Consider the following 24942-nt stretch of genomic DNA (forward strand, 5'->3'; position numbering starts at 1 on the left):
TCATGCTTTCTCCACTGGAAAGGCACCCTAAAGAACACTTTATCATGTTTCCTCCACTGCACCCTAAAGAACACTTTATCATGTTTCCTCCACTGCACCCTAAAGAACACTTTATCATGTTTCCTCCACTGTACCCTAAAGGACACTTCATCACATTTTCTCCACTGGAAGGGTACTTCATCTCTTTTTCTTTCACATCGGCCCACAGCAGAGCACACTCTATCATGTTTCATCTACACAGGGGCATCCGAGAGGGCACTAGCTGTATTTTCTTTGAGCATTGGGCCACCTATTTTTGTATCTTCTGCCCATGACAAAGACGCTCCCTAAAAAAAGAAGCCTTTTAGTTTGAATGACCTCCTGACTGTTACTCTAACTCCTCAACAGGACAGTTCTTGCTACGTTATATACTGCTTAGGCTTCCAGGAATAAAAAGATCACTATGTTGTTTGTTGTGTCTATATGTGAACGGAACATTTCTGCCGGCCTATATGTGTCACTAGCAGGTTTTGGAGTTTTACTAGCTGTTTGTGGTGGATGCATTCAGCCATATATTTGCAGCTATCCATCTAAGGAAGAGATCTGCTTCTGTACAGCAGCTGTCTACACCAGCCATGTAACAGCTCAGTCTTCAGCTCTCATTTATGGATCGGAAGCCTATTTTTCTGCACGCACTGAATCTATTTTCTTCCCACCGTCTTATAAAAGTGCAGGACAGCAAAAGCAAATAATTCACCCCATATTCCACTATGATTATTACCCAATGACTAGAGGGATGCAGAAACGTTTCTCCTTCAAACCACTGCACGCCTCAGCACTTTCTGGTTGAGGCAGTGTGGACTCCAGGCGGCCCGAGGTTGTTAAGACGCTGACCACGTAAATCGTACATTGTATGTTACTCGTATACAAGTGCGTAGCAGGTGATTTTTGTTTTTATTCAGTGTAATATTCATTTTGGCAGCAAGAAGCTGAAGTGCATGCATTACTCAAAGTTCTAAATGTCTCGATGCACAAGGTGCATGATATATTGTGTGCCAGCAAGTTATGGAAATGAAACACATGAATGCTTTTAGTTCTATTTAGAACATGGGGCAGAGATGCACTTCAGCCTCTTGTGATCGGAATGAGAATTACAACAAAACAAAATCATCGCGACAAAAACATTTTGTTCACCCACCTGTTTCACAGATGTAAGCGATTCATAAACGCTATCGTTTAACCCTTTTTTCATCCATTCAAAAACATTTCTCACTTTCCTCCCAGAGCGTCCGTACTTTTGAAATCACGAACTGACATTTTTTTGCAGAGATCCGACTGAACCTGAACCTCTAAAACATAAACTGTCAGAAAATGTATCAACAAACTGTTAATAATAATTATTAATCAAATCCCAAATGCTAAACATTTCATCGTTCCTTCACAGATGTTGCTGCTTTTCCATATTTCATTTCATAAAATTGTAAATTGAATTTATTTAAAACAATTAATGTAAAGATTGATTGAAAAATCCATATCAAGGCTAGCAATAAAAATCAATACAATTGAAAACAAAATCCTGAGCGTGACATATGTTTCTTCTCATCAAGTCCACAGATATCAAGAAATTCAATAACAAAAATGATCATTTGAAATGTAAGTGGTTAATACAAAGAGTGAGACAAAGCTGAGATGGTGTGTAAGAAGAAGCCCTTTACGTGCTTTATCTTTACGAGTTAAATCTTCCTGAGTGCCTCCAAGTCATCAGGGTTTCAATTACGAAACAGGAAGCAGAGAGAAAGAGAGCGAGCGGGTTAGCTCGGCGAGGAAACGAGAACCCTTTGAGTGAAGCGAGCGCCTTAATGACCCTTTCATCAGCCGAAGACACAAAGAAAGTCAACACCAGGATTATCAACATCTCTTTAATCTTTAATTAGCCTTCATCAGAACTGTCACATAGCAACAGAAACAAGTCAAACACATGTCAGCTCCCTGAAAGAGACGCTTTTCATGTTCTTTTCATACATGAAAATACTCATTTTGTTCTGTCAAAATAAATACTGAAGAGTTTTATAAAAGTTTTTTTTTGTGTCTCCTTTGGACAGTTTGTGGGAGGATTTTCTTTTTTCTTTATATACACATTCATGCTGTAAGCTTCAAAAACATAAATGAATAAATTAAAAGAAGAGACGGAGGATACAGAGCAGGAGCGACATGGACAACTCGGGAAGTTGCACAAATTGCAGCCATTGTCTAAATCCTTGTGTTATGCAGTCAGATTTAGACACTGGCTGCATCTGAGAGATTCTGCAGCTGACATTGAAGAAGGCAGGTGAGATGTTAAAAACATGACACGGTTATTTTTCATTTTGCAAATAAAAAAGGCAAAGAGGCTGTGCTGAGACCTTCAGTCCCAAATGTTACCTGCGTGGTTGCAGAAAGTTTATAATCCAGCATTTGAAAAAAGTCGCACGTGTGCAAAAACGAAAGAACCAGAACGTTGGCGATTATTCTGGACAAACCCTTGCTCACTGGATTTATTTAATTTTTTTGTATTTGCAGAAATATTGAACCATCAACTACAGGAACAGTTTCCCAAAAACGAAAACATAAGGTCATTTTGGAGATGAATTGTACACACACTATAACATGGTCGTGGGATATTTAGGAGGCAAAAGGCTTTTAAAAGGCTACAGATTCTGCTTAAGGTAAAGAGGAAAATAATGGATTCTTATGGAGTTCAAAATAAACTTCTGTAATAAACAGATTTTCTCCAACAACGCAACCCTTAAGCAGGGTGGAACCAAGTTGGTAGAGGACTTCCATGCTGTTTTTAGTAGGTCTGTTAGTGGCTCTAAACATCTCCTGCTTTGTATAAATCAATGAGGTCCAGCAAACTCTTCCAGTTGACCACAGCTCACCCCCGGTGCTCGGAGCTCACTCCGACTTTGTGTATTGAGTCCCACTGATGAGCACCATCGCGCTCAGAGGTACCGCTAACCGAGGAGGGTGAGGACTGCCGATGGATTTTTACAAAACATGAATCCAAAACTCCTTCACGGGTGGTCGGAAGCTCCGACTGTGTTTTTAAAGTAGTGAAGAGAAAAAAATATAGATTTCTAACATGAAAGTATTTTCATTTTGCGGCAGGAGTGTTTTCTTCTCGCTTCTCTCGGTCTCACTCGCTACACGACCCTTTGAATCCCTCAGATGGTTCATAACTCTGATTGATTTTTTTTTTTTTTCATATCTCGTGATGCGTTTGGTAAATCTCCAAAAATGGTCTTCCTTTTTGGCTCATTAAATTCATGATGGTGGGCGAGCTTGACTTTCCTAATTTTAGACTGTTGAAGAGCTTCCCACACACACACACACACACACACACACACACACATGAACAAACATCTCCACACAAGAATGGACTTGCACACTGCCTGACATTCAGCGTACACAGATGTCATGGAAACTGCAGCCGTGGAAGTGGGCGACTATTGAACAGCAACGTGAACAAGAAAAAATGGGCAGAATATAGGGGAAAAAAGCATGACAGTCAATCCGCAAAGTCTGTCTCCTTTTATACTTATGTAAAAACAACAAACAGATGTTTGTTTGAAAAGAAAATTGTGGGTTTAAAGATGCTGAAAACATGAATGATTGCTCGTTAAAAAAGGCAGAATCTGCAACGTCTTTGGACTCAAAATGTCTCTGTGGAAATGAGTTTTATTTAGTTTATATTCTGCAGTCTTTGTTTACGTTTGTGGCTTCACTCTGCAGAGGGAGGTCATGCTAATGAAGGACAGAGTGAAGGACACAAGGAAGCACGCCATCAGTATGTGCAGTCTGTGCTACTAGTCCCTGTGGTGCTGTTCTAAGCTTTGAAATGGTCAATTGTTTATAAATTTATTCTGAGAGCAAAACCTCTAAAGGATACTTTAAGAGAAACAAACTTAGCCAGAGTGAAATGAGAAGTTACTATTTCATAGTTTTTAATCTACACGTTTCACAGTTAACTGATGGAGATATACACTCTTCTCTGTCATTTAATAGGAAAATGTTTTATTTTGTAACAAAAAAGAAATGATCTTAAAGATTTACAATCTACACTTTTCTCTCCGTAGTGGGAAAAGTTTCCAAAGGAACATTGACAAATATAAAAATATCTAGATCTTAATCACCAAAACAACATTGAACGCAGATAGGAAAATAAATAATGTTCAATGCATCCGTAGATTGTTTCTGGGAGGGATTATGAACTTTTACTCTATTTAAACTCATAACTTCATAAAATATATCAGACTAACTACTAACTTAATTCTTCCTCATATCACAAAAAAAGTGCTTGTGCTTCAAATATGGAAGAGGTCACAGTTTGAACAGAATGCTTAAACTTGTTCATCAGAGCAGGAAGCATGTTCTGTCTGTTTGATGCTGAGAAATGTATTTGTACGACAGAAACAACGCTGAAGCCGCCACTAAGATTACAGCATGCAGAGGGAATCCTCACCAGTTATTCACGAGTCAACAGCAGAATGTGAGACAAAGCATCTTGAATTAACACTTGAAATGATCGACTTTATATATAAGAATATATATAATCTTTATGAATTACTTGTTTAGACTTGCTGTATATTGAGAAACAGACTCCTTGTCTGCATGGCCTTTCATTGATTCTCTGGCACACTGAGCACTTTAGACTCTTTAGAAACAACTTGTTGCTGTGAAACAACTGACAAAACAAGCTCTACATCCCAAGAGCACCGAGCTGAAGAGCATCATCTGAACCGGAAAATGACTTGATATTGCAAGGGATTATGGGTAGAAGGGGAATGATTTTGACATCTGATAGCGAACTGTTTTCCATGCTTGGAAAGTTGAATGTAACACCATGATGAACTGAGGAAGAACTACTTTCTGGGACCATAAGAAGTTATTTATCTTTTACTCATTCCCTATCAGCTGGTGTGACACAAAGTTTATTGTACACATCTGTTTTTGACCTCCCCGCTTCTAATACAGCAGCCACAAACTTGTTGGGAAGTCGGGTTGCCAGAACTTGAAGTGTCCTTGAGTAAAACGCTGAATCCCAGACAGCGTTAAAATGATTCTGCATCCCAAATTATTATTTGGAGTATCAAACACCCCACTAGTGCGCTTCAAAAGCAGTCTGTTAAGAAGTGGACGTAGTCATCATGACGTCACCCATTGGTTTGTGGACTGACGTTTTGAATCCTCGAGTTCGGCCATTTCACCGTCACCATCTTGGAACGCGGTGAATAGAAGTGACCATATTTGTAAAGCGGAGGAGTGACGTAGAGACCTGTCAATCACAGCAAGTCCCGCCCTAAAGCATCCCCTGCTTTATGGTCTATTGACTCTAAATGGACCATAATGTACTAAATGAACATCGTGCTGTATTGAAGAAGACTTGAAACTAGAGATTGAGACCATAAACTCATGTTTACAATGTTTACTGAGGTAATAAATCAAGAGAGAAGTAGAGTCATTTTCTCATAGACTTCTATACAATCAGAGGAGTCGCCCCTGCTGAGGGCAAGTTTTAAGACACTTCCTCATCGGCTTCACTCGGCAGAACCGAAGTTTTGCCGCCTGATTGCTTCCCATATTTATGTTTGTTGTTCGGCTGCGACCTCGAGTGGCCTGAGCAATCATGACGGAAGCAAAGGAGGAAGTCGAGAGACGTATAAAAAGCGACAAAGTACACATAAGGGGGAAGGTCAGGGTGGATAGATGGGCCAAAGAAAAACATTAGTACGTATCCACGTCGCATTGGCTACTTACGCACTTAGTTCATCCCAGACCAGATGATCTTTTCCTAAACCTAACCAAGTGGTTCTGTTTCACAACGTTAAATAAAATGGTCGTATGCGTCGTTCTGTGAGTCTTTGGCAAACAACCCATCCAGTCGTTTAGTATGAGGACATGTTGAAGCATTCCGACGGACAGCAGAGAACTATATTACGTTGGAGAGATGGTTCGAGACATTTATGTGGACATGTTGATACTTTCAGTCCATCGTAGCCGAATATGATGAACGAAACTAGAAACGTCTCATGGCAGTTGAAGACAACAGGAGGTGAGTGATTCTCTGAAAACAGATTTTGGACGAGTATCTCTCAGAAACTGATGGATATTCATGTGCTGCTCAAGGACACTTCAGCCTGATCAACAGCTTCCTGCAGATGAAAATGATCACTCTGTTCAACGCTGGTACAGTACATCGACCGGCATTGGTGACATTTACGTTGAACATGTACAGGACCCCTTAAAAATAACAAAAATAAATATATTCATAAAAAAATATAGATTTTGAGCTCTTCTGTAGCACTGATATGTCATTAAGTTTGACTCTCTAGTCTTATAAAACACGTCTTCTGGCTAAAAATGTGGAGCTTCACCGTCTGAAATGGGAAATGTTTTCACATGATGTTGAAGAACTGAAGTGAAGTGAACGATACATCTTATCTGATGGTGTGACCCTCCTCTCCCTCTCTCTTGGCTGCTCGATGTGCGACGCTCATATTTATGTATCTGGAGTAACATGAGAGCTGGAGTCGTATTTGAAGTCTCAGATTGGATGTTTCCTCTGAACTGTGACTTGCTAAACTGGGTCAATGGGCTCGTCTCTGCAGGGATTTGTAATTACGCCGTCCGCCCAGTGTTTCCAGTCAAGAGCTTTTTAGGTTGGTCTCCGTGCCAGTGAATCAGTCATCAGTGCTCAACAGTGTTTTCGTCTGATTAACTGATTTGAGAGGGCTGTGTTTGTTCCTATTCAACTCTTTCTGGAGGGTTCGCCTCTGTTTCTGTGCCTGCTTTGGCTCTGGTTCACTGTTTGTCTATATTTCATAGCTGTCCTCTTGGTGATAACTGTGTGATGTAAAAAAAAAAAAAAAAAGACAATCAGCTTTGCTTTAAAGCCGGGTTTGGCATCGTTTAAGAAACCTGCAAGAGTAATAAGCCAGATTTTGAATCTGTCCAACTAAAAAGACCAGAGTGGCCAACTCGTTTCCAATGAAAGTAGCAAGCAGCGCTCCAAAAGTCACTAATTCAAGCGAGAAAGTCACCAGCCCCGCCAGCCCCGCCAGCTCGGCCCTCCAGGCCCTCCAGGCCCTCCAGGCCCTCTAGGCCTCCCTCCAAAGACACTTCATTCGGACAGAATGAAATAATTGGACCGGCTTAATGCAGTTTTTGTCTATTAGTTGCAATACAACAAAAAGGGTTTCTAAAAAATAGATTACCTTCCCTAGATTTATGCTCAATAGTAAGGGCTGTTGAATTAATTGTTTTTAAAGAATTTTTAAAATGAAGAGAAATCGGAACCTATAAAAGGACAATTTGTTGTTTATCTATAAATTCTAATTCACAGCATTTGGAGATGCGTGGTTGTCACTGACAAGCAAACATTTCTGCATGTTTGTGCGTACGATCCGTAGAAAGTTGGGTTGCAATGTTTTGTTGGGTTTTCAACAACAACATTAGTTCAAACTTGGAAAAATGCTTTTGATAAACTGATCTTTTAAGCTGTAACACACACAGCCCTGACATATGTCGTAAGTTCATAGAGTTTGGTATTTCTCATGTGATAGGAATCAGAAGTGTATTTGCACATCCAGCAGACACAAAGCAACGTTATCATACATCTTAACTCGTGTTTGTCTCCCTGATGATTTTACAATATTCAGCCTCCTTTTAGATCTGCTTTGGTCTCCACCACCTCCTGACCTCTAGATGCTGTGTGTTACTGCTGCTTGGTGCCAGGCAGGAAGCTCAATGTGGGATCATTAGAGGTTGATCACTAAAATACTGACGAATGCAACTCAGATTTAAAAAAAAAGGACATGGATGCATTATGGGTAAAGATAACGAGTTGGCTTTAGTGCTCTCCATCCCCATGAAGATGGACAAATGGAAACATTTCCGGTACATTCTGTGAAGTGGCCTCGGAGGCCACAAGGGCCGTGTCCAGAGGGAAGCGGGGGCCACACAGTGTGCGTGAGATGGGAGGATATTCACACACACACACACACACACGCACACACACGCACACGCACACGCACGCACACACACGCACACACACGCACACACACACACACGCACAGTTACACTTGTACGAAAACATGCATCGCCATGGAAATGCACACAAAAACCCACACGCGCTCATCAGCGCCGCGCTCCAACATCATCACTGCGTTGAATCATTCATGAGCAGCTTGTACGAGTTGTGATCCTCGAACTTTTCCTCCCGACGGAGCCTCGTGGGGTGAGGGGCACGGAGTGTGAGCTAGCAGCCTCTGTAATAATGCACTTTGACCGCTTAGGTCGGGGATTTAACGCAGCCTTGCAAACACATTCCGCCTCTTTTCATGAATATCACTTGTTTGAAAAGCTCATTTTTGCCAACGTATTAAGCTCGTTCTACAAGGAACAACCTTCTCAAATCTATCGTCAATCTTTCTGACTTTGGACCGGAAAACAACAGAGAGCATCGTATAATAATCACAAATAGGTCCTCTGTACGTAATATCAAATAGCTTTGGCAACATGATTCCCCTCCACGACTCCCAGTCAGTCATTAATCACGTCTCGCGCTGTGAAATTCTCCTACAACATTCCAGCCAAGCTGCCGGTTCTCCACAAGACAAGCAGAGCTTCACAGATCGCTACCAGCGGGCCTGCTGGTGGGATCGCAGTCGTGTTCTGGATCTGATTCAGTTCGACTGGGACAGCTCAGTCTCCGTGAGCCTGCAGACGGGAGTACCAGCATGACAGAAACGGCATCAGAAAGACAGAGAACTGGTTTAGTTCCAGTCCACTAGGTCCCCCCTCCCACCTTTAAAGACCACAGGATGAGTTTCGACTGAACTTTAAAACCAGACGCACACTTTGTAAAAGTCACATTCCTCGCCTGGATCCCTGAAGTCCCATCGGGACTCTGTTTATTTAGGAGATCTGCTGGATTTGTAGCATCTGATTTGAGCCGTGAGGGCCGCGGTGTGTTGTCCGTCGTCTCTGCGGTGGCGGTGTGAGAGCCGAGGACATCGGAGATGTGACTGAGGAGTCGTCGTTGGTCACAAGCAGGACTCGTGGGACTCTTTGACGGTGTGCAGAGACTTCTTATTCTGCTCCATGTGGTTCCCGTTCTGAAGGACAGAATACCTGAGAGAAGACAGAGGACAAGTTGCAGCCATAAGGACACATTTTAAAAAGACAACTTATATGAATACTGACAGACTGCTTCCTCAAAATGCTGTGGTTGCAGCTATCTTATCAACACTGCAGACAATCATGTCTTGTTTTTTGCTGCTGTTTTAAACATAGAGATCTCATGTTTCAAACAAATAGTTTTCTGGTCTTTACTTAGGCCACAGGAATCAAAGTAATATCACAGAAACACGGCAAAAACCACAGAAAGTTTCACACGACAAAGTCAAACTGCAGTGGAAGAAAATTGAAAATAGCCGCCACCAGGCTCTCATATCTAACTATGAAGCCAGTAATCTCTGTCCGTCTGTCCGTCTGTCCGTCTGTGCGTCTGTCCGTCTGTCCGTCTGTCCGTCTGTCCGTCCTTCGCATGTCTCAAGAACTGCTCATCCGATCCTCTTCACACTTGGTGGGTGTATTGCTGAGGACCCAAGGACGCGCAGTGTGGACTTTGGTGCAATTTTGACATGCGTTCAATATTAATAAACGTTGACTAAACAAGTGAGCAGCGTTCTTTGCAGGAGTGGGGGCGGGGTTTCAGGGCGGACGCCCCGGCTCACTGACTGCATGCCGGACATACTAACGTTCCAACCGAACTTTTCTTCACTTCCCTGGAGTCAATGAGCTTCCCAACGGCCACTCGCAGAACGGTCACTGCATTACTAATAAATAATAAAGAGGAGGGAAGTGGCGGATGCAGATAAGGTGCACCAGCAGTTCAGCAGTCCAACAGCTTTTAAGAAATGATCGTCCAAACAACACGAGAGAACACACTTTTACGTTCCCTGAAGTACGTTCTCGACAGCTTGGAAAGGAAGGGATGAGCGGATGGGTATTCAGCTCAACACTAGATGCCACTAAATACTACACACTGGTCCTTTAAGAGATTTTCAGTTTTCTTTTTAATACATTTGAAAACATTTCAGGAATCCTGTTTCATCATCATGAGGTACTGAGTGTAGATTGATGAGAGGAACAATGTGAACAATTTCAGCCTAAGACTGCAACATAAAATGTGAAAACGGGGGTCTGAATATTTCTGAATGTAGTATAAGAGGATGCTGTTATCGGCTGCTCCACTGTGCCACTTTATGATTTATATTACTTTGTTCATGCAAGCAGGTCTAATATGACAAAAGACGCATATGACACAGAGATATCCAACATGGTATTGGTTCAGGCAAACAGTCTTGCACAAACCAATTTAAATTGGACATTAGTGCACAACAACAGCCAACAAGGCTGAGAGCACGTTTGTCAAAGTCAACAGAAACTCATTCGGCAGCCGTAATGGGTCTCATCTGTAAACAGTAACAGAGACTTCACCGCATTGAATGAGCAGAATGGATGTCTGTGGTACACATGCAAGTATCCACGTATGCATGTGTGTGTGTGTGTGCCTCACCGCGGGCTAAAACCATTACGAGCTGTTTACACAAACACCCTGACCGGAGACACTTCCTGCTGCCAAACTGGCCGTGAAATTTACCTTCCAGACAGCCTCGAACATTTAGGGGTTTTCAGAAGGAAACGGGCTGCAGATCCTCGCCGGAGCGGAAACCCAAAATTGCTGCCACATTGTGGCGTTAAACCCTCAGCTGGTCTCTCTGCGGTTCTGTGAGTGTGACGTCGATGCTTATGCTCTTGGGTGGAAACAAAGATGTTGGAGACCAGGGGGAAGTTATTGATGACTTCTTCATTGATCTTTCACTGAGTGAAGCCCAGTGCTACATATGTCAAGTCTCAGTGGAGTACAAGCTAATCAAAGGTGTCTGAGTCATGCTCTTTGAAGCTCACTTATGAGCTGTCGGTGGTTTGCTTCGCAGCACTGACATGATGCTATACGATGCTGCCATCTGTGAAGTGATTTGACAACACAGCAAATGGTGTTTCTAGGAACGTGGAAATGTAAAAAATCTCAGCAACAACAAAAAGCATCAACTTTCATGCTGCCATCAGCATATTGCTGTGATTTTTCGGATTTTCCAAAGAACTGAAGGTTTAAATGTTCATTGTGGGTTCGGACAATTCTGCTCTGTTTTAAGATTAAAATGTACGAGAAATTGTCATAATTAGCGCATCATCTTTGATTATGATTTTAGAGTTGTGACCAAAAACGTGATTTTGACATTTGATCACCAAAATCTAATCACTTTCCTGCTCCAGGCAGAGGATCCAGGCAGAGGAGGCCACATTTTAAGACCCCCCCCCCCCCCCCCCCTTCCCCGAGATATTGCGCTCACAAGAATGGACTAAACAGAAGTACGTGCGGACGGATGGACAACCTGAAAACATAATGTCTTCGGCCACCCCTGACGCTTGGCCCGGAGGCCTAAAAAGTTTTTTGGGGTTTTTCAGTTCATCCTTAAGTCTTTTTTTTTTGTGCCAAATTTGAAGAAAGCCCCTCCTGGTGTTTCTGAGATATAGAGTTCACGAGAATGGGACGTACGTACGATCGGATGGACGGAGGGACAGATGGACGGAGAAAACAAAAACAAAATGTCCTCGGTTGTGTTTTTCTGAAAAGATGACATGTTGTACTGCTGTCATGGTTTATACAAAATGCATCAGCTTGAAATTCAACAATAACAGAGTGCTTTGGATTATGAAGGTTCCCCTTTTTAGGGGAATTTTTTCAAAATGATCACCAGCTTCAGCAGAGGTGCATGTGGTTTGACACAAATTATTCATGAACCCTTTATTGTCACCAGTAGATTGTCATTTAAATCCTGGTTTTGCTGTGAAATATCAATATTTAACAATAAACTAACCCTGAACGTATGTTAGAGCTGCATCAATATTGAGGAGCACGAGAATAAAAGAAACAGTGCACATAGAATCTAGATCATCAACTCAAGTACATTATAATGAACATGAAATGATGATGAAACTATATAAAAGAAAATGTTTTGGGACACATAACCAGGCTGTATCTTCATGTACAGATTAATATAAATGCTGTGCGATATAAAGTTAACCAGTTTAAAGCTAAAGAGAGAGGAAGAAAGCCCAACATGTGACAGAAAACTTTCATCTAAAGCCTCATTAAAGAAGCACAAACTCTTAACATGAAAACAAGTAACGAACGCAGTGAAAGCTGGTGTAATATACAGAAACGTTTATAATAACGTACAGGAAACCTCAAACTGTTAGTGCGAGCTCATTTGGAGCATTTTTTGGGTCATCTTCATACTTGGATCAAATGAAAATGTTTGCAGCGGGACATGTGGCCGCATCCACTCCGTGTTTACTCGTGGTTTTGTTTGTACACAGCTGAGCCAACAGGCCAACTGGCAGAGCCGGAGACAGGATGGAGATCTGTTTAATGAGGCCAGAGGAGAGAGAGGGACAGACGGCCCGGATCACCAGCAGACTAAACATTTCTGCATATTTTGGGCAGCAGTATGGCAAACATTCATCTTTCCAAAGTGCCCTTTGTCCAGACTTTGAATGCTGCATGCCAGACCCTGACGTCTGGAGGAAGAGCGGGAAAGAGAGGAGACGATTTCTCAATGAAGATCAATGTGGTGTAAACTGGTCCAAATAACATGAAGTACTAACATACTGTATAGGTTTTAAGACATCACACGTGAACGGCACCAGACATTTTAAGTAGAGATAGACTTTACATCACTGGCGAATGTTGATATAATGTAGAAGTATAGGATGAAGAAGCTAAACACACAGGAAGGTGGCGCTAGTCTCTGTGGATTAATGAGGAATTAATGAGGTTCCTGGATACAAACACTTTGAATGTGAGCTGGATGTCAGTATTTCACTCCTAAACTTCACAGCGCTCTGACTCCACTGGATTAACCTGAGAATGAAGGAGCTTGGCCTCGCTGTGTGAAGGAGATTTTCATTGTCTGAACAAAGTAACACGGAGCTCTTACAAAAGATTTACAAAAGGTTCTTGTTTACGGTCAATAAACCAATGGATTTTACAGCCTCATCACAATGTAACGTTTTACCTTGATCCTTGATTCTTTTCTAACTATACAGTGTTTCTGTTAAAACTAATCGACTTCACTACAGGAGCGGCAGCTTGTTTGGTGACTTGCTTGAGGGCAGTCATTAGAAACGACGGTCTAGTACAACATTCACTTTGCTGTCACTTTAATGTCTCTGGTGGTACAAGTGGGGCTGCTTCTGGGCAACACTGGATTTGCAGGATTTCTGCAAGTACCTTGATTTATCAGGTATTCAATTCACTGAACGCTTATTACATCGGTAGCTCATTGGGTTAATTCAAAAGATCTGAATGCCCACATACTCATGTGTACTCCTCATCCAGTTTGTTTTTTCCGGTTTGGACCATTTTCCCTGTAACCAGATGGTTTGTCGCACAGAACGATCTGAGAAGCCGCTGAAACATTTTGGAAAATGGCAGGAACTTTAAAAAAACGAATGGATAAACAATCTGTCAATCAAACTATTTCCGAAACCAGTCGGGAGAAGAGCGAAAAACATCTTTTCCATCGAGAAAAAGCCTTCAGTGTCGTTCTTCGCAATGAGGAAATACTCTCCAATTCTGATATAACAGATGCTATTGTGCCACTAACCTCTTCAGGAGCCGCCATTTTTGTTTGGAACAAACATTCAGCTCAAATTCAGAAATATATAATATATATATATATATATATATTATATATTAGTGCTGGGCAAGTTAACGCGTTATTATCGCGTTAACGCATTAATTAATACGCATTTTTTTTAATTTATGTTTTATTTTGAAAGTCCGTTGCTCACTGGCAGCGGTGGAGGAATGGAGACTACTGGACATCGCTGCGGTAAAGTCAGCAGACACTCAGATCTCCGTGGTCAACTCAGCAGACACTTACATGTTAGTGCACCTATATGCTGACATTCACAGTAAACGCATTTAAACGGCACAGATCGGGAGCGAGCGAAGGACTTTGAAAGTTAGCGGAAAGATTAACGTGAGACAACATCCGGTTTCTTCAGACGAACATCCGGTTTTCAGAATAAGATGCCAACAAAGTATGAATTATATTCACATTAAGTATAACACATGCTGCATCTCGTGAGTTAAAGGGAAAATACACCTAAATTGTGCGTAAAGTGTCTTTATTCTTTGATCGCTGGGTAACGATCATTACCTCAGAGTTACAGCATTAAATTGATGAACAGTAGAGCTGCATTCACATGCTCTGACTGTCATGAAGACAGACATTTAGATGAAACGTGCTGAAACATTGTATTCCTGTTGCACAGCAGTGGGACGTTTCACATACAGTCACACACTGAGCACAGATAGTGAAGAGATAGAACTGCTGCTGTGTGAAGGGAATACTGCTGCTAACAAGAGCCTGATGTGTTTAAAGTGTTTGCAAACCAAATGTTATTGCACTTTTGTTCATATAGCAGTACTTTTAAAATAAAAGTGCGCAATACACTACTTTTGAATTCATTATTGAACTTTGCCATAACAATCCATGCGATTAATCACGATTAAAAATTGTAATCGTTGCCCAGCACTAATTTATATATAATATATATAAATATACATATATATATATATATATAAATATAAAGGTATTGGGCAGGCGTATTGATATCTTAAATAGTTTTCTCTGCCTCACATGATCCTGAAAGCCAGGGTACTTGGGGTTTATGATACCATTACATTTATGGAATTTATGCAATATCAATATTTTGTGATATAAAATGTGTACAAACGTTAACACCGGCCTGCAAACAACAGAACAACCTTTGTCACAGAGCAAATTCCAGAATGAATGACATGAAGACATGTGACCCCCCCCCCCCCCCCCCCCCCACACACACACACACACACTCACTCTCTCTCTCGATGCCCACTCTCGGTCACTCACCCTCTCTTCACTCCCTCTCATTACACACTTGGCCTCTCTCTCTCCCTCCCTCTCCACTTCTTCTGATGATCCCACTCAGTCTTTCTGTCTGAAGTGCAATAATTGATCATCGCAATCAGGAAGCCATTTCCCTCTGTCTGTCTTTCTGTCTGTTCTTGAGCTCTGTGTCCGGGGTCTATTTCTGTCCAGGTCACCAATCTGCCACAACAAGTGGCCCGTTTCAGCCTCGAGCCACTCGAGGCAACAAAAAACAAAAAACACCTGACTGAGAAGCGAGAGCTCACTCCCCGCTGTGATGCTGATGAGGAGAGAAGAGGTCGGGACAGGAAGAGGAGGAAGAAGAAGGATGAACACAATAGACCGGAATTTGAATGAATTACACAGCACTGAGCGAACAACAACAACATTTTATGTAAAAATTATTCGAAGTTTACTCCCCTGAGGAAAGTTTGCTTGTAGCTTAGCAACAAAAAAAAGAAACAACATGAATGTTGGCAGAGCAGCATGACTTTATAAGACTTTATAAGACTCTAAGACAAACTCCTCTGACCTTGAAGGAGCAGTTTGTTTGCAACCTGAAGATCCAACCAAAATGTGCACAGGTAAGCAAAAGCATCGCTGCAAAACAAATTACAGGAGGTAAGTGTCATCACCTCAATTAGAGAGAGAGAGAGAGAGAGAGAGAGAGAGAGAGAGAGAGAGAGAGGTTTCCTGTTTCGGGGTCGGTTGGGACGAGGGAAGGAGAGAGGGCAGGAAGAGGAGAAATCATTTAACACAACAGCAGTTCGAGGAGATTTAACGTTTGCAATATTTTGCCCCGTGAGGAAAGTTCATAGTCATGTTCAAAGTCAAACTAAATAAAACTCCAAAAGAAAGAAATATGTTGATTGGGACTCCAGACTCCAAACTTTCAAAACGATGAACCTAAAGCCGGTCAGCGCTGACGCAGCATTGCTGACACCAGGTCCACTGAAGGAATCACAAAGTTGTTCTTTCATGGGATTTAAATCTCGCCGGCTAGTTTTCTTGCTCTGCTGCTGGATGAAAACGGTCTGAAGACACGTCAGAGAGCATCAGGGAGAGCTGAGAGAGTTTTAGCCGGGGCCAAAGAAACCCAATCTGAGCCGGGCAAACAGAAACAGGCAGGGGGGGGGGGGGGTACCACAGACGTTTCATGTATGGTCAGAGGAACCGAGGTGGGAGGTCAGTTAGTGACAAACTGCTGTGGAGTGTGAAGCGGACAATGACAAGTTTTATAATTTTTCTTAAAACTTTGCACAAAGGATGTGCACAAAGAAGCAGGATTGTGACCCAAAGCTATAGCGGCACCAAAACCCCACAGCAGCCGAAACAAAGCAGAATATGAGACCATTTCCACCTCATTTAAAGCTGACATGTGACATCCGTGAAATGAGGCAGCCTAGCTACAGCACAACTAACGAGAACAGTTCAAGGATCATCTTTTGCTGACATTGAAGGCTGTGCCCTTCGTGAACATACTTCATTGTTCAAAATATAACTTTTTTTTGCAGACAAAGACATATCACAAAGATGAAAAGAGGAGCGATTAAAGTTACTGTAAGGAACATTTAACTGGTTATGAAACAATCTCAACTTAATATCGATGCCTCTATATGACCTTTATAAGTAAACGGCACCATCAGCAAGAATATTGGCTGTTTGTTAGTGATTCTTAATGTCTGTCATTGGGTCCGTTTCCCCACAAAATCAGACAAAACTACGGCAAGCAGGTTCACCAGAAACCCCTGCAGCTCAGACTCCAGCAGAGACCGGTCCACCATGGACAGACCCAGATCCTCCAGCAGAGACCGGTCCACCGTGGACAGAGCCAGATCCTCCAGCAGAGACCTGTCCACCGTGGACAGACCCAGATCCGGCTTCAATGCAGCCTTGGACCTGCAGTCAGAGCTCCGGAGGGAGGAGGAGAGCTCAGCTCCCGGCAGCAGCAGCGTCTCCTCCTCCGTCATCAACATCGACACCACGCTGCTGGAGACCCAGGACGTATTGCTGGACCCGCTGGAGGGAAGGGAGGCACGGGAGAACCAGAACCAGGACTGAGAGGGGCAGCCTGTCAGACCCTGCTGCAGTAGAATGAGAGGTTTTCTGAAGGGAGTCTGGTGCTCAGAGACACTACTCTACTTCACAGGGACCGCTACAATCAAGGCAAAATTAAAGTTCCTCGTTGTAGCTTTAAAACACATATTTGAGTTTAGTCAACTCTCCCTGGATTGGTGTTTTAAAAGAAACTCAAGAGGAAACTGAATGTTTCCTCTTGCATGTTACTAAAAACATAAAACAAAGCAAGGTGATTATTTGGAGCAGCTCGGAGTCAACACACTGCTGAGAGGACAACTCCTCTGAGCCCGACTACTTCAGCTAACCGCCACATAAAAACACCAGTCTTCGCCCCACCAGCTTCCCCTCGTTAGGATCTGACGACAGCCGGCTGAGCTGTGTGGGATTAGACGGCAGAGCAGAGCAGAGCTTTTTACAAAGCGTCCCTCACCGCAAACACAAAGCGTCCTTCCCTTCTCTGTCTCAGCGATAGCATCTGCAATTTCAAGGTTAGTTTCAGAGAGAGGGACGGGGGGGGGAGGGAGGGAGTCCGTCGTAACCCCAGCGAGGCCTCTCCGGGTTCATACCAGGCCACCGAACCAGAGCGCAGAGGTACCAAGATGGATGCTTTGATCCAGCCTGTTATCGTATGTATTTTCCTTGCTTTTCTTCCTCCTTGATAAGAGGTTTTAAACTCGTGAGGCCCAATCAGACTCAAGTCCTCCACTGAGCAATTCTGAGAGCAGCAAGGGCGATGGACCCGCGAGAAAATGGCTTAATCTGAAATAGACCTTGCACTGATAACAGGGACGCCACACAATCAACGTGATTGGCTCAAAATAAGGACGTGTTGTTATATATGAGCACTCTATTCTGCCATACACATAAATTTGTCCCGCTTCCTTTCTCTTCAGCTGCATACTCTGTTTTCTCTACACCAGTCATCACCGGCCATCTTTATTCTGAGTATCAAATACTCCCCGTAGGATGAAAAGTGTCTCTGACAAAAAGTGTGTTCTGTGCTCCTTTGTTGTGGACAGCGGCTACGCTTGGATTCACAGAAGTCAACAATAGAAGAAAGACCACCCGGAATCACAGCAAAACAATGTTGATTCGTACATTCGGCGTGTTACAAATATTACAGTGATATTGTGACTCTGACTCATCTTCTAAATGCTCTGCACTCCATGTTCTTCATTTCAACCGCTTCTCTGAACAAAGTTCTCCTTCAACAAATACAAAATGACACGGTAAACATGTTTGACAGGTTTATAAGAGAGAGACCAGTGGGTCCCATAGCGTCATGTAAAGTGACTTACAAACACAAATGACTTTTATACCAACCAATAATAATGAGTTGTCTGAGGTCTGATATCTATTTATCCAGAGCCAAATCAAATAATACAAAATGAGAATTATTCACAAATATCTTTTGTATAAATACTTTAACACATAGCTGCATACACAGCTTCTGTGTCATGCTATTCAATCCATCTAACATATTTAGAAAGAAAGATTTTCAGTACTCAAATACTCCTTGAAACACTTTATTTAATTGTTCCGACACCAACAGGTTCTCCTTCTACACGGCTAATGTCCCAGCCTTCTTTGTGCCTCCATCATTATGGATCATGCTAAGGTGGTGTAATAAGGAGGTGGACTCGATGATGCTCGGTGCTCTATCATAGTCTAAAATGATGGACAATGTTTCCCTGTGGTTGAATTCTTAATGTTAAGATGTCGGCCATGTTAATCACCCAGAGGATTGCTGGTGTTTGTCAAATGACCCCTTGTTGCATAATTACAATACATTACGCTTGGATAATGGAAGATATTCTCTGCTGTAATACGATATGTTTTTCAGAATTGCACCTGCTCCCTCAGCGTTTGCCTCTGTGCAGCGGGTCAGGCAGCCTGAAGAGCGTTTTTCTGTTGTTGTTGTTGAGAGTGTCCTCTCCGACGGCTGGAGGCGCACTGAGCTGACAGCACTGAGGCTAAAAGCACTGAACCTCCTGCTCCGTCCGTCTCAGAGCATTAAAACAGACTTTAGCCGGGACACAAGCACTGAGGCATGAGGGTGAAGTACGCAGGCAGGCGGGCCTGTAGGGGAAGTCAACAAAAACACACATGATTGCATGTGTGTGTGTGTGTGTATGTACGTGCATGTGGGCACACACACGCAAAAGAACATGCGTATCGGAGCTGAAAGGAGCAGGATTCTATATCAAGAAACAATACGTGTAGAGTAGCCTGAGCCTCCAGGTAAATAGGACCAGGGTTTGTGTGTGTGTGTGTGTGTGTGTGTGTGTGGTGTGTGTGTGTGTTGAGTAAGAGATCCCTGTGCTGCTGGCTCTTAGTGGATCAGAGGTTTGATTATTTCTGGATGACTGACGCCTGCAACACACCATTCCTCGACTAATTGTTTACATGACTGGAATAATGAGATATCACTACTGTGTGTGTGTGTGTGTGTGTGTGTGTGTGTGTGCGTGTGTGACTGCAAGTGCACATCGTTTGTGTCATGTAAGTTGTGTATTTTAAGAACTGGACTACGTTTGATTGCAAGAATTCTGGCTGCGTGATACTATGAAGGTAGAGAGTCCATTATGCTTCTCAGATAAATCCACAGATTTTCACAGAGACCTTATTTAAATACATAAAACAAGAAAATAAAAGCAATTTATTGTTTTTGCAACACAATTGTAAGTCTGCAGTAGCGTGACCTTTAGTAAAGAATGAGCCGGTGCTTTGTGACGGTTATGTGTTCAACAATTTATCGTTCTGCGTGTTTACAAAATTGTTTCTGTACGTTTTTACCCTGAAAGAAACTGTGACCACAATAATAAAAGTGGAACTAAAACTAAATAAATGATAATCTCAAATGTCCAAACTCACACTAGAAATGAACTAAGACTGAACTGAAATGTACATTTAAAACCTGATACTATAATTACTTTGACTCCTGTACAGCTCAATGTAGTTCCATACAATATAAAATATAATGGTCATAGCTCATGGCTGTGAATATTATTAGCAAAATCCCAAACGTTATGACTCGGAGGACAACTCCAGTGTGTTTCCCAAACAGTACGCTTCTAACACATGATACGCTCACGTGCACTAACATGCACTAAAAACACGCTCAGCCGGCCCGGCTATGTAAACGAAGCAAGGAGAAGCAGTGAAGCTCTACGTACTCTAGCCTGTCAATCCTCTAGCCTCAGTAACGTGTCAGTGACGACGTATCACTTGCATAACGTTACATGCATAACGTCATTTTCAAAATAAACTTCCCTCTTCACAGGTTTAGGTTAGGAGAACGTCTTGGTTGATGCTCATATGACTATAGTGACTCTTGTGACTTACGACCAAAATGACAAAATAAGTCAATGTTGACTTTTAGTTTCACACGAGACAGAACCACCACTCCCACCTGCCCTGCACGGACTATCTCCCTCTTTATACTCTTCTTACTGTCTGATAATGAAGCTGATGCGTTTGTATTGGAGTCGGTTGAAAGTTCAGTGCGTCACATACAGATCCTGAATGGTGCTTTGGTGCGTCGAGTTTGCAGTGAGTGTTGTTTTTCCCATCTATCCAAAGATGCACTTCATGATTCCCTCGATAGATCAGCCGTGACTAAATATCTTGCAAACAAGCTCGGTAATAGTGTTTGATTTAATATCAAACTATATTAATATTTAGTTTCACATTCATTCTGAATATTATCTACCAAAGATCTTCCTCATTGCCAGTGTTTTGGTACATTTTGTAAAAAGAACAAGAATAATTTTAATGAAATCTTAAGTAAAGAGGTAGAAATGAAACACCAAAGTACAGTTTACATTTTGTACAACCTCATCATTTCAAGTGTTGATTGTAAAAATAAATGTGACATTAATGTTATGTTGGGAGTGAGGATGATGTGAATAAAAACGTTCACTGTACAATCTGACAGCCACTGCAGAGACAAGCCACGATTAATATCACGATTAATATATAAAAGAAGAGATGTTCCATCAACGCTCATAGAAATGTGCCGGCTATGTTGTGACAGGTTTGCTATGAAATGCGCCTGTGATGGACTTTAAAACCTCTTTTTTTTCCTGAATGAGTGGAAACAAACTCCACCATAAAGTCAGCTCTGTAGTGTGACTGTAAACACTTGTTTTGAGGAATATCTCATGTTTGCCGTGGTCCTCTGGGCTTTAGAACTGATGTTTGCTGTTCTTTTCTGAGTGACTGGGGACTAAAATCAGCCGTCAGTTCTTCTGTCAAACCTCAGACACAAGAAGAGACTGTTTGAATAATTCACAGATGCCCGCTGGCAGTGCTCTGCTCTGGTGACTTGCTTGCCAGGAGAGAAGCCCTAATGAGTGGACAGGCACACAAAATGACCTCAAAGACAGTCAGAAAAACACATTCATAGTCTGTTCCACGTGTAAAATACGCTCCCCAAAAATCAGCCAGACAAGAATAGGCACACACACACACACACACACACACACACACACACACACACACACACACACACGTCAAGCCTGCACATTTACCCTAAATAAGGCCCTATAACAGCCCAATGCAACCTCTAAATGAATAATATATGACTTTACTCCATTTAAATGAAGATAAATATCTTCTGAAAACAGTTTGGTTCAAGGTTAATCCTGAAAAAAGCTGAATCCTTTGTAAATCATAAATGATAATCATTGTAAAATCTCAGAGCAAAGGGTCAACTGCGTAAAATCACACCTGATATGAATAGATTGATAAACTGTGCCGAGGTCTAATCATCAAATAAATGCTGAGGAGAGTTCTCTGTTGGTAGATGAGAGCTGAGTTTATATTCATGTAGAATAAACCTTCATAATGACAGAAAGCAGAGACATCTGTCTCTACTTGGACATACGCTGTCACTCTGCTGTCCCTGCTGTGTGAACGATACCAGCAGCTGACTGGCAGCGTTTGATCTGATCCCTGACCTGTTGGTGGCGAGGCCTGAGGACAGCGATGTCGGTCCGTCGGTCCGTCTGTTTACAGCTGTAGCTCACAGCTACGCGCCACACTGCCATCAGGCAATTTAGGATTTATATTAATATTAAACTGTTTTTCATCTTTGTTGTTGTATTTTCTATTTTGGTTGCATTTTTTTTACTTAATTTAATCGTATTGCTACTATATGTACTGTACTGCAATAGTGTCAGTATTATTTATTTTACACATGATAATTGTTATTTTATTATTTATATATGTTTACATTTTCATTCTATTGTTTTTTTCTACTGTTGGAATCTTTAATAAAACTCTGGCACAAGAATTTCCTTCGGGATTAATAGTCCGTTTTTGTCCGTTTTTGTTCAAAAATAACAAAAATATGTTTCATAAATACGTCTCATATCAGCCTCGTTTGACGCATTGTTAACGTGGTGAAACGATTAATTAGGTTTAGGCAACAAAACTACTTTCTTGAGGTTAGAAACTAGAATGACGGACGACTCGTCAGGTTGCAGTTTACATCCATGTCGCTTGCTCACGTCATTGGAGCTACTTCTTCTACTACGTCATAATATATAAGGTATTGATTTTTCTGCCGACTTGGCTGATGATGTGGTTTTGGACAACACAACAACAAAAAACAAGTTTCATGTATATATATTATATATACATATATTATGGTTTTCTACCGTTATAGGTATATTCATCATGTGTAGATTACCTTCCTGATAAACATTTATCCTGCATACGAGCACTCTCCGGGTTTTTGGTTCGAGTCATAATCAGCAGAAGGAATTCGCTCAGTTGTCATAGAGATGATCACCAAATGAACAGAAACAAGTACGTCTCCTTGACAACTGAACAGTCTGCTGAGGAGGACCCTGTGGAAGCCAGCGTCCCCCTGACCTGAGACTATATCGTCAGACAATGTCTCTGAGGTGCTTATGACTTTGTGTTTTGAGTATATTTCTCTTTTTGTAAGCACGATGCATATTATAGTTCAATCAATCAAGCAAGCAATCAAAGAACACGTGCAAAGAAAATCTAAAAGATACCCAGGAGACACCAAAACACAAAGTATTGCAGCCGTCTTTGGAGTCCCACATGTTGTACTTCCTGCATGAACATGACAACAACAGAACCCTAAACTTTACTTCAGATCTATTTCCACCTGGAAGGAAAATTATACTTCTGCAGCGCGGAGTCCCGAGAGACGAAGGGGAAAGATCCTCATATGATGCTCAGACAGAAGACAAACAGACTTCTCACATCGTGCAGCTCAGAAGCATTCAGGGAACTTATATCTTGGTGCCCAATTCCACCAAATGTCAGAGTGGTGCCACCCGGTAGCCATGGCAACATGCACCGCTCAATTTCAGCACAAAGACTGCTCGATGAAAAGTTTCGATTATTTTTAGCTAACCCCCCAAAACTGGCGGCGGGATGGAAAAGGATGTTTTCTTTCAAACAATCGACAAAACTGCACCGTTTATCACAGCCAGAAACTGTAAAAAACGTCATTATCGTTAGATTTTCATCTTTCCAACGGTCCTTGAATGTATCATTTCTGACAAAAAAAACCAACCGAAGCGAAGCTTAAAATTGTGACATTTCATCAACAACATTGTACCACATACCTCATTTAAAATCTCGCCACAAATAAACTGTTGACTTTAACTAGATCCTGTAAAAAACATTACATTCTGAGCTCCTATTCGCAGCTAGGAGGCCATGATGGAATCGACTGAGACCAACAGTCACGGGAACTGCAGGCTGTTTGTGCTTGATGTTAAAAACTACTGAAAATATTACCAAAACTAATGTCCTAAATCTCTCTGACATCGATTAACTTATGAAATAATTTGTCTTTGAGAGAGGACAGAGAAGGAGACAGACAGAGGAACACACAGAGAAAGAGAGAGACAGTGAAGTTAGCGAGGCAGCAACCCACACCAATTCAATTAGGAAGTGACAATCCTTCCTGACCAGTTTAACGTGGCTACTGATGGAGAGCAGCTCTCTGCCCGCTGACTACAAATCAGTTTTCCTGGACAAGGATCAACGTGGACACGAAAGGCCAATGAAACAGTTGAACTCTGCCATAAAGGAAAATGTCCCATTGATCAACTTGGCTGTCACACAGCGTCACATCCAGTTAATGGGGGTCAACCAAGTCGCCGGCATCTTGAGTACTTCAGCGACGGCACTTCCGTGGTTATTTTTACCCAAAAACCTGACCGAGTAGTTTTGTTGCCTAAACCTAAATGAGTTTCCTGGAAAGACGGTTTATTTTGAAAAGATGTATGTAAGGAGCGTAGATACGATACGTGGGGCTGGCTGTCGTGGAAAAACGCACAAAAAAGGAGGAGTAACATTTCATAAGATACGAACTGCCATATAAGGAGACGTTGCATGTGTACATGTCTAGTATTATTAAGACATTTTGTCTCTGCTTGCCTTCACTTGTACTAATGTTGTCCCCCTCAGCATGTCACTAAATGAGCTGAATCCCCAGTGAAATGGCTACAATAATGGATTCTCCATACAGATTCTTTACCACAGCCATCGGCACACATTACAGTCCCACAGCAGTAAAAGTCAGCATGCGAGGCCAGTGGAAATGAAGAACACACCACAGTACTGTTAAGAAGAAAGTGTTTAACAGCTCCTCAGGGTTCACTGCACAGCTGAACCCTCAGAGGGCTGCGACAGACAAAAAATACACTTCAATGTAAATTTACAGTGAAATTATAACAGTGACCTACTGTATCATGGTTTTACTGTATAATGCTGTATAATACTTGCTCCCACAATCACATCG

The 24942-nt window shown here is 42.0% G+C and overlaps 1 protein-coding gene across 1 annotated transcript in view; it reads right to left on the reverse strand.

Annotated features, from left to right (window-relative positions):
- Nucleotides 1-9062: 9062 nt before the first annotated feature.
- The window catches only part of htr4 (5-hydroxytryptamine receptor 4), an 85859-nt gene continuing 69979 nt past the window's right edge, over nucleotides 9063-24942 (reverse strand). Inside the window, exon 6 of the mRNA XM_076105276.1 lies at nucleotides 9063-9150. Coding sequence (XP_075961391.1) covers nucleotides 9063-9150 — 88 coding nt within the window. The remainder of the gene's footprint in view (nucleotides 9151-24942) is intronic.

Source organism: Anarhichas minor, unplaced genomic scaffold, assembly GCF_050575085.1.
Source record: "Anarhichas minor isolate MPS153535 unplaced genomic scaffold, ASM5057508v1 ptg000031l, whole genome shotgun sequence".
NCBI lineage: Eukaryota > Metazoa > Chordata > Actinopteri > Perciformes > Anarhichadidae > Anarhichas > Anarhichas minor.